The 11,140-nt window shown below is 41.0% G+C and overlaps 1 protein-coding gene across 1 annotated transcript; it reads right to left on the reverse strand.

Annotated features, from left to right (window-relative positions):
* Positions 1 to 2,972: 2,972 nt before the first annotated feature.
* On the reverse strand, positions 2,973 to 10,977 carry tmem106a (transmembrane protein 106A). Its single transcript, XM_080835862.1, has 8 exons — positions 10,879 to 10,977; positions 6,741 to 6,929; positions 6,562 to 6,625; positions 6,186 to 6,339; positions 5,660 to 5,800; positions 5,510 to 5,553; positions 5,240 to 5,293; positions 2,973 to 3,814 (listed from the first exon to the last, which is right to left on the reverse strand). Exons 2-8 carry the CDS (start codon positions 6,907 to 6,909, stop codon positions 3,709 to 3,711), a joined length of 732 nt encoding a protein of 243 aa, XP_080691988.1. The 5' UTR covers positions 6,910 to 6,929; positions 10,879 to 10,977; the 3' UTR covers positions 2,973 to 3,708.
* Between the last annotated feature and the right edge of the window lie 163 nt (positions 10,978 to 11,140).

An 11,140-nucleotide genomic window follows, 5' to 3' on the forward strand; every position in this document is an offset into this window, starting at 1 on the left:
GTGGCGTAACGTAGTAACCACGGGGCCAGGTGCAGGCTTTTATGACGGGCCCATGTCAGTGGTTCCGTATCCTTTTTTTTTATGTTTGTAACCGCCGCCACAGGGCTCTCATTGCAATCTCTATGGCTTCCGGGAGGGCTATCCCCACCGTGCTTTCGTCATACGTAATTGCCAGGTAAGGACTAGGACGCGACCTTGCACTCCGCGCCTGGGCGAGACTCTCCACTTTTTGAATGAGGCGCGCCTCACCTAGGAAGCGATCTGGCACTCCGCGCCTGGGCGAGACGCTCCACTTTGTGAATGAGGCGCGCCTCACCTAGGAAGCGATCTGGCACTCCGCGCCAATGAGACTCTTTTTAAAGATCTTAGCCTACTATAAACGTTGTTGAGACTCTTACTAAAGATCTTACTCATTCTCACATTCTCTCATACCGGAGATCTTTAATAAGAGTCTCATGTGTGCCCGGGCCCCTGCCTCTATGCAATGCGGCGAGGAGTGCCAGATCGCGTCCTAGGTGAGGCGCGCCTCATTCACAAAGTGGAGTGTCTCGCCCAGGCGCGGAGTGCCAGATCACGTCCTAGGTGAGGCACGCCTCATTCACAAAGTGAAGAGTCTCGCCCAGGCACGGAGTGCCAGATCACGTCCTAGGTGAGGCGCGCCTCATTCACAAAGTGGAGAGTCTCGCCCAGGCGCGGAGTGCCAGATCGCGTCCTAGGTGAGGCGCGCCTCATTCACAAAGTGGAGAGTCTCGCCCAGGCACGGAGTGCCAGATCGCGTCCCGGACCTTAGCTCTAATTGCGTATAAGGACATCACACGGCTTTCATCAAGTCACAGTGTGTCAAGATGGCTAACGTTCAGTGCAACAACTTGATTCGCTCTTTGAAAGAACCTCCTTTACTAATGAAGATAAATTGACAAGGATCAAGACAGCTTTCTAAGTTTTCGACCACAACACTGTTTTGTGAAAAAAATTGATTTAACATGAGAATCAATGAGAGAGATCTGGTGTGATTTCCTTTTCGACACAAAAAGGGGTGGGCCATAAGAAGCACCACTTTTGGCAAATTGACTGATGCCTGAGTCGACAATGAAATTCAGAGGTAGATCAGATGGTCTAGTGGTAGAATCCGAGAGAAAAAAAATCTCCTTCTGCCTAAACACTGGAGAAAGTATTTTGAGTATTTTAAATACAAAATTTCTCCACTCTAAAGTATTTTGTTACAAATTACATTGGATTTTTTATCGGCCATATCAAATACAAATTACAAAATACTCAAAAGTAAATTAACTAGTATTTCAAATACAAGTAATTGAAATACTGCCCATCTCTGTGTATCAGTCCATTGTGATCAAGGCACTCTGTATTATTGCATCACTGACACTGAAGTCCTCCTAGGTCTGCAACAGGCAGTGCTCACATGTGCTTTGGTGGTTGATCAGCTCTCCACAGAGGGTCCTCAGGTCAAGTATGTTTGTTTTCTTTTGTTTGCCATGCATTTATAGTGTCTTCTCATTTCTGGTCTTATAGGCTTGCTGTCCTGTAAGAATCGAATTCTTTAAGCTTTCTGCTTCCAAGCCCTGCTTGGATTAGTGTCCTGTCATTGCTGTGTTATTTCATATATCCAGTGTTAATCCCTTTGTTATAGTTAAACGCAGGGCAGTGCAAAATGTCAGCAATGCATTGGGAGGCACGTCGGCGGCAGTTTGTTGTGGCTCACAGGATGTCCATCCGCATGAAGGCAGGTCTTACAGCCCAATGTGGGCCCAATAGCACATAACAGTAATCCAGTGTGACTAATACAGTATGGGTCAATTAATACAGTATATACTGTGTTTACAACTTCTACCTTTTAATGATTGTCCTTTAATTTTCGATAATTTTACAAATGGTATGCTTTACTTTTGACACAGTATTGAAGCCATAATGGTCATTCATTGACATTAAAAACGGCATTGCAATTCATAATCTTTAGTTACCTTGTTTGCATACAAAAGTCATACTCCTCTTATTGTCCTGAAGTACATATACTGTATACCATTGTTTGTAGCAAAGATGGAAAGCAAATGTTGATTGGCACTTTCATTCATTTCAATTGTCCCTCCCCACACAAACATCATGAGGTTATGTTCATGTACACACCATTTTAATGATGCACATTATGCTTCTCTTCCCCTATTCAAAACACGTTAAACCACAAGGAGGAAATACAAAACCCTGAACAACTGAAGACCACAAAGGAAAGCCAACCTGAAGACCCTGAACCTTATAAGGCAAACCCTCTTCCCACACCAAGTGGTAAGGAAGAGACCAGTCACTTGCTTAAATGTTTATTGGAATCTTCATGCTTCTTTCCTCTTACTTTTATACCTAAGTGAGTTATTGAAATGGTACGCCATTGCACAAATTAAACCATAGGCACTAAACTTTTGAATGTGAGGACTATCTGTTGCTTAGTATGTGGTCCACAGGTTATCCCTCTGTTTCTCCTTTTTGTATGGGGGAAATATGGGGGATTTCACAAGATTTTCTTTTTTAATTCTTACAGAACCCAGTGAGGATAATTCCAGCAACACCAGGTCTAAATGCACAGGCTACAGTGCCAAGATGGATAACAGATACACAGTAAGTATTTGCTTCTTATTTTTGTGCAGCATCTTGAAAACCACTGACCTCTTGTGTTTGTATGAGAATGACCTTTATGATAATACCATAGCATCGACAACCGTGCATTTTAGATATTAGCCATGACAGACATACAAGTGAAATTTCACACACTCGAATTAATCCTGATTGAAATACATTTATTGAAAAACATACCGGACATTCAAATAAAGTGTGCAAAAATAGGCTACAAGTTTCTTTCAGAAAGACACTGAGACGGAAAACCTTCACCTTATGACTGGTGCTCAGTGGTTGTTTCATGTGTTTTAGTCCATTCAGTACGCCCAGCAGTGGTGACCTCCCACTTTTTCAACACTGACTCTCTCCACCCTGATGCCATCATTCTATCCTTTCAAACGCCTCCAGCTCGACCATCAAACAACAGCAGCAGGCAATAATTGAGACGAATAAAATCAAAACCTCCACTTTTTCTGTCTCATTTGTAGACTACGGGGAGTATAACTGGTGTTCTGTTACACTGACCATGGCATTTTTATTGTAAAATTCTGTTTCTGAATTCTATTTGGTATAATGGTCAGAAGAGCTTGCTGTCTAATATTGTATTAGTGGCCAGCTGTTTTGTTTTTATCTGTAATGCAATAAAAAAAAATCTCTGTATCTCTAACCCTAGGTGTCAACAGGAGGCATAGTATTACATAAAAAAAGGTGTCATACATCAAGATAATGGACCCTAATTTCATTGATGGGCAAATGCATCAAGAAACGTCAGAACCTTAGCTATTTTAATAACTTATCTAAATCATTTTGATTATTTAATTCCATGAGCAAAATCCTAAGTGCAAACATCAGTTGGTCAGCTTAATGCTCCCACACACCACACAGTAGCTTTAGTCCATGTGTGATGGACTTTGCTCATTGCCCATCAATAAAATAAGGACCCACATTCCACAGTAGCACTGCTACAGTTCGACAAATACCAGAATCGTAATTCCTTCTTCACAGTGTTCTGCTTTTTATAGCCGATGAATATATCAGCCATTAGCAATGACATCGTTCCCCAAAAAAACTGCACTGGTAAGCCTCTCAAGTAGGGCGAGGGATTGTGCTGTTGGTGCCACAGTCTATGTACTGAAAGGTGTCCATGGAGAGTTGCTCTGAGTGCCCCAAGTAGAACACTTTCATAGTCATCCTGTGGAAGAGGAAAAAGACAAGACAGACGTTTGTGTTATAGTAGCCAGCCTAAATCAGCTTGGGACATGTATTTTTAGTGTTTTTCCAACAACATGTGACCTATAGAGTTACAGTTTAACAGGGTCTCAAGGTTTTCCATGTTATTGCATCATATGGTTTGCGAGTGCCACAAAGCTACACATCAAAACTTTTGCCATCACAGACTGAAAAGATTAGTCATTTCGCAAGCAAACTAAGGTTTCTGGCCAACTGCCAACCCTCTGAGGGTGAAAGAGGGTCCTGATAGTGAGAAGGCTAGCTCTTCATTTTATCGTGCAGAGAATCAGCCACAACCATGACAGATCATGCCTACAAGGCAGTGGCCCCATTGGTCAGGCACTAAGTGTCATCTCCTTCCCCGCTGCTTCTCAAGCAGAGCTGTGAGAAAGAAATGGCAACTCTAGACACAGTGGAATGAAGTCTGTGTGGTCAAAGACTTCCAAACACCTACAGTATCCAAGCTGCAGGGAATCCCTTCGCCACGGTGGTCATTAAAGTACAAACGCACTGAGAGGCGGGTGACACTGGTGACACCGATGGTCCCAGGAGGGATCTTCAATGCTACTTTGAAGCTGATGCAGCTGATGAAGGTGGGTTGTTGAAGGCTAGCGTTGAGTAAATGGACCCATGTATGGCCCATGGGACACAAGTGGTGGAGTTCCATCCATTTATTCACAACCACCTCATCCTATGTTGCTAATCAGGATGTTGAGTTACCCTTTTCAAACAGCTGGTAAGCTGATACGAAGAGATAAAGACAGTAATGCAACACACGCCCCACATACTTCAACATAAGCACTGCGCTGCTCAGGTAGTTAGAAAGGTTGTAGAATTGACTTGATATACCCTCAAAACAGTAAAACAGAGGGACACATTCTCCTGATCTGCAGGCCAGGCGCTTTTGTTTCTAGTGCTGCTTATCTCAGCAAAATAGTCTTATTTGCATTGAAAATAAATGATAAATTAGTTGAGTTCATTTGTAACCCCAAGTCAGTTATTTTATAGGAAAAACACAATCATTTAGACTGCCCTTTTGTAAAACAACCATTGCCATAAACAAGCAGATTGTATATGAATAACACATAACCATTTATAACAGTAAATGAGCCACCGGAATAATACAGGTAAAGATAGGTAAAAGGTAAAGATAGGTAACAGGCAAAGATTTTTCAGGAACCCTGAGTAAGCATCACCCAAAAATCACTCCTCGTGAACTTTGCGTCCAGGGCAAAGATCACTGGTCCAAGGAGAAACAGCATCTGTCAGCAAGAACCTAACTGTGTGTAAGAAGGGATTATTAGCCTTCAGGTGTAGGCAAGAACCTCACTGTGAGTGAGAAGGGATTAGGTGTAGGCAAAGCAATATGGCATACAGTAATACTCACTGCAGGTGGAGGAATAAGGTGTGTATTCTTATATGGACGGACTTGCAGTAACCACTGTGGACAGAAAGGTAGCATGCTAAATAATAAAATAAAGTTAACACTGGGCAAAAAAGCAGTTTATTTCCTGATCTGATGTAATCATACATCATGGAGTTTCAAACAAATGAGTTTATGCAATTTGAAGACTGGATCAACCAGGTGTCTCCTGACAAGATGAAGCAATGATTTGAATGAACATGAAAATGCAGCTCGTATGAAAATAGGTCTTACTTTAGGCCAACGTCCTCTATGGTTATTGGAATCTCAACAGTGATCTAGACACACAGGGTAAGAAAGAAGTGCCGTCCAATTCACATACAAAACCCATTATGACATATCTTGTTTGACAGTTGTGAAAAGATAACTGACACTCAGACCTACCAGCTTTTCTGAGCGTGGAAGAACTGTGGTCACGTTAGAGATCTTTATCTTGCCCACCACAGTGTCCCATATCAAGGCTTGCAAGTCCATGTCATGAGCCTGAACCCTCACAAAGTTTTCATTGGTGATATTGAGGACATTCTAGAAGAAACATAGGTAAGATATGGGTTAAATTGCGCTCAAAGGTCAAACTGTGTGTCCTTTCGGGGAAATATGCTGAGTATCTGTGTGGCATTGTTCACATTCAGATTTTGTGAAAACAAGAACATGTTTACCCCCATCCGTAGTTACTGTCACTATTGTGACAAATAGACATCAAATTACACTGAAATACCCTGAAAGACATGCCAATATATCATGCATAAACCATCCATTACAGCCGTATTAAAAATAAAACACATTAGCTACTGTTCTGTTCTATTCTACTGCGGAACACGCATTATTATACCATAACCATAATAATGTTGTGTTCCTGTTATCCCATCAGCACTTTTTGATTATTATAAGGGTGGTGCTGATGACTCACAGTGACTTTCATCTCTACAGTATTGGGAGTGAAGTAGACCAAGACTGATGTGTTGATGACAGGTGAAAGAGTCATGCTCCGTGGAAAGAGGAAGAACAGGATCAGCCCACAGGACAAGAGGCACACCGCCACTGATAAGCTCACGTATAGCTTTCTGTGAGGACAACAAAAAAAACCTCACATTTAAAAAACAACATATGCTATGTACGCTATGTACGGGTCAAACACATGATTGGACTACTACATTTTTCCAGAATGGTGGACTTTGACTTTCGGTAAATAGAAGATTCCTTGAGTTCTTGGGACTGGAGGTCACATGCAAAAGCTCACAGATAGAGACTGCAAGGAGAAACTGTATCTAGCAGTGGAGACTTACGTGTGCCTCGGTCTCAGTCTCTGGTCACTGCAGGGGATGACTGCCACCAGTTGGTTCTCCTGACCTAAAGAACACACCAGTGAGCGTCAAGGCCACAGCCAATCCAACAAAACGAAAATAACTCACACCAGTCTGCAGTGATATTGGTCTCAATCACCACATATCTGCATCAAGAGTACCTCTCGGAATGCGTCCTATTCCTTGGCATGTGGGACAGGTGTCTCCAGTAGAGTCCCCTCCTGTACTGCCATATTCCCGCCACCTGGACAGCCGTCGCTTGTCTTTGCTCTGGTCAATGAGGATGTTCTGATCTTCCTGGAGGGTACCGCCATGCCCAAATGAGACCATGACTCACTGAAACCCCTCACCTGCCGAATGGGACAAAGTGCTGCACTTAGTCATCTCAGAAGTGATGATCATGCAAATCAAGTATTGTTACTTTGTTTAACTCATGAGGCCTCTGAATTAAGGCAGAGGTTCGAACTCATTTAAGGGATTCCACAGCTGACTGTGAATTCCAACCAGTGAGCATAAGAAGGCTACAGTAGGCTACGGTGTCTACCATAGGCTACTTGTTCTAATCAACACATACACAGGAAATTAACTAATAGATGTGTGAAAACAAAAGCTATGTTATCTTTTTAAACAAGTGTTTCTCTTCGTCTTATAATCATAATGTATTATTGGGGTCCACTGGAAGCCACTGGAATCTTTTATTTTTTGTGCTGATTTGTAGGGGTCCATGCAGCGAAGCAATCTTGTTCTTTTTGTTCTTGTTCAAAGTTGTCTTCTTCTTCGTTCTTTTTATTATTCCGGTTTTTGGTCCCGTTTGAATTTTCATGGTTTTCACCATATGGATTCCATTTCAACACGTCCTTCCTAATGCTTTGTAGTGCGTATCTAGACAGCTAACTGATAAGTGTGCTGTTTTTGGATCCCTTATTTTCCCATTGTAAATTAATGGGGTAAAGTTTTATGTCTTTTCTGCTATGTTTAAGTCATTGTTTGACCCAGTGGCAACTGATTTTGCATGACCAGGAAACACAAACTTAAATTGTTTGCCCAGCAGCAGCCAAAGACATATCTCAGGGGTTAGAACAAAAAATATGTATTCCTTTTACTCCTTGAAAGCTCACAAGTCTGCTTGAGTTAAATATTAGCCTTAGTGAACAAGCTCATAAATGCTAGAATTACAGTAGCGTGAGGAGTGAAGGCGTTTACGCAGACATCTCTGCCATTTTTTAAGTCGTACAGGAACATTATAAAATACCATCTGCTGAAACTTTGTTCACTTTCAAATTCATGCTGTGACAAATTATACTTTGTAGGGAAACGTTTTTTGTGTAGACGTGTTTTGTTAGAGGAGAACAAACTTCATCAATATTATATTATATAACACTGTTTCATTGCTACCGTCAGTTTATTCATGCTAACTATGCTTTGTTTCACAGTTTCTCATGTATCAAGAGGCACTATGCCACTATGAGGTACATAGACAATTAAAACAGTAAATTGCTATGCGTAGCTCTCCGTGATGTGTGTGTGTGTGTGTGCACGCTTCTGAAGACATTTTGAAGGGTTTGCTACTGTCACATTATTGCTAACTGATAAAATCAATGATTAAATTTGGTGCTGCCAGTCCAGAGGAATTAGCAAAAAAAATTAAGGTATCGTCATCTTAACCAAAAAAAAATCAAGCCTGGTGAAAACCAACCACTTTATGACATGTAAATTGAAATTAATGCACAGCAGTTGGTTCTTCCTGTCATTCAATAGTTATGAACCTTAAGTTCAAATTACATTCAAGTTAAATAAAAGATAACCACTTGAAAAACATATCAACATGTCTTCACCGCTTTTAGTTCAAAGAGGTCCGTTCTGCTCTGGGCAATTTAAATGGCTTCTTCATTATGATTCTGTTCCATACATGATAGATATGCTACTGGAACTATATTTAGATACCTGAAGGAAATACTGTTGCTTGCAAAATAAATATATTGACCTAAAAAATAAAGTTTTAGGTCAGGGGGAGGTAGAAAAAAAGCAATGACATACAGTATGAGGGCAGTTTAGATGATGATTATGGTGATAAAGACAAACATAGAAAGAGATAAAGAAATAAAGAAATAAAGAAATGTTGGAAGATAGATCGATAGAGAGTGAAAGAAAAAGAGAGTGATTGGCAGAGAGAATGAATTTGCAGAGCTAAGACGCAAAGAAATTCAGAAATAGATGGGGACATTGATACAAATATTACAATACACTGAAAGAAGAAAATGAAGCTTTAGATAGATAGACTGATAAATAGTGAGAGAGTGAAGGAGAGAGAGAAATGAAAGATACCACAAAGTGTTAAAATGCTGAAGGGCCATCCACACTGCCAATGATAACTATGTGCTTTGCAGGCACTAGCCTATGTGTAATTTGTTTACTGTTTGTATATCACTAAAAAGCTCTCACATTGGCAAGATCTTATTCTTCTTCAAATTCTGGGTGATCATTCATAAGGAGCTCTTGAATAAGACTATACCCAATAAAAAGTGATCAGACCAGACCACATCCTTGACAAAACCTTAATGCATACACATTTATTTGGCCTACAAAGACCTGCAATTTATAGATTGTTTTACAGTATACTATTTTGGTGATGGATACAATCATAGATTAAGGAAGGTATTCACGGCAAAATGTTAGGTATTTGGGTCATTTTTAGACGTGTGAATGTCTTAACCGGTTATCATTCAAAGTTTGAACTGAAAAACGTACAGGAAAGCTGCCTACAGGAATGGACAGAGCAGGAAGCTTAGGGTCCTTCAATGTGTGGAGCAAGATGTTACAAATCTTTTAACAGTCTGTTGTTGCAAGGGCAATTCTCTTTGCAGAAATCAGTTGGGTCCACAGCATCAACGCCACTAACACTTAACTGAACGCGCTGATAACGACGGCTGGCTCTGTGCTGGGGACTGCTCTGGAGCCCATAGAGGGGGTTGCTGAGATAAGGATGTTGCACAAACTGCTCAACATCATAAACAACACCTCACAAATCCTGCACGACAGACAGCAGAGACAGCACTAGAGTGTTTCCACAGACAGCAGAGTGTTTTCAGTTGGAGGCTCCTTTGACTCTGCTGTAATAAGGATCGATACAGGAAGCCATTCCTCCCCAACGCAATAGCAATATATAATGGTTCCCTCTGTGCTGGGAGAGGAGGCGTATCCTCTTAGTAGCAAGGCACATTCTAAATTTAATTTGCACAGTTAGAGCTGTAGCCTATTTATTTTATTTTTTTAGTGGACCACTGCCAGCCCACTGTGGGCAGAGCTGACAGGCCGCTGGGGGCAGAGCTGGTAGGCCGCTGGCCTTTAAGTACATTGTCTTCAGGCAATCCACTAGTGAGTAACTGACAAACAGAACACCGTTTTGCCACTTGCTTTTAAAAACATGTTTTTCTTTATCCTTGTATACTTCTTCATTCATTTTCAACATCCTTTACATACCATTTTAAATATTTTTTTTTATTTCAGAGCCTTCTAGCATGATCAGATGATATTTTAAAGAGACTTTGCCAAGAATATGATTTTAAAACCCAGGTATTGCTATCATTTGTCTGTTATTTTGTTATCTATGCCCAGCGTAAATGAAGATCATGGTAGCCCTAGAGACCTGAAGTGGAACGCCAACAATGGGGTACCAAGCAAAATCTTGCTATCAGGGTATTAGTATGGTTGTTCGTATACATTTTATTGATTACAACTGTGGGGGCAGGGGGTTCCTAGCTCTCTGCCTGCTTTGTGTGCTTTATGTGTGTGTCGTGCTTTTGTGGGTTCTAAGTAAGTGGTTCTGCGGACACGGACGTGCGCACGGGTATCTCCCAAGTATAGCCTACTTGTTTTGCTGTAGCTTGACACGTCTCTCTCAGGGCACAAGCTAAATCATAGTTTTTGAAATAGTATCTTCATCGTGTAAATCTTCAACAAAGACAGTTTATTTATAGGTCTAGTTTTTTTCTGCCCCTTCATAATCGTTTGCTCCCTTATACAAATAGCGATGTCTACCCACCTTAAAATACTGTTGCTGGTGTGTTTTGTACTTTTGTGTAAATTGTGTGGGTTTTTTTTTGTATTGATGCTGCAACACTGCAATTTCAAATATTAAAACAATTTATCTAGCTAGCTATCTTTCTAATAAACAGTCACAAATATGACTATGTGAATCATTCGTTGTAAAAGTAACTTACGTGTGTGGCCCTTCAACCTGAGCAACAAAGGTCCTAGCTACACACGATTGTGGCAAGTGTTGTGAATTAAGTTTCTTACCTTTCTCTATCGACATGTGTACGTCCCAAACGTTCCCGATCAAGACAACAGTGAAACATCTGCTTTTATCAAACTACAAAGTAGGACCTGCCCACCAACGACAAATATATTAAATGCTGTCTATGACTTCCTTCTTTTTCGATTTTGTAACATGAAGCCTTTGCACGCCATACTACCGCCACTTAGCGGTAATGGTCGGTAGAACATTCTGTTGTGAAGCTTCTTGTAATGGTGCTTTGGCAAAGAGAAATGATGACCACAT

This window comes from Sprattus sprattus, assembly GCF_963457725.1.
Source record: "Sprattus sprattus genome assembly, chromosome: 3".
In the NCBI taxonomy this organism is placed as follows: Eukaryota; Metazoa; Chordata; class Actinopteri; order Clupeiformes; family Clupeidae; genus Sprattus; species Sprattus sprattus.

Excerpts from the sequence above, each read along its gene's own strand:
- tmem106a (XM_080835862.1), bottom strand. The coding sequence starts at position 6,909 with ATGGTCTCATTTGGGCATGGCGGTACCCTCCAGGAAGATCAGAACATC. Across the intron at positions 5,294-5,509 it reads ATAGAGGACGTTGGCCTAAA|TGGTTACTGCAAGTCCGTCC; the intron begins GTAAGACCTATT and ends TTCTGTCCACAG. Across the intron at positions 3,815-5,239 it reads ACCTTATTCCTCCACCTGCA|GATGACTATGAAAGTGTTCT; the intron begins GTGAGTATTACT and ends CCTCTTCCACAG.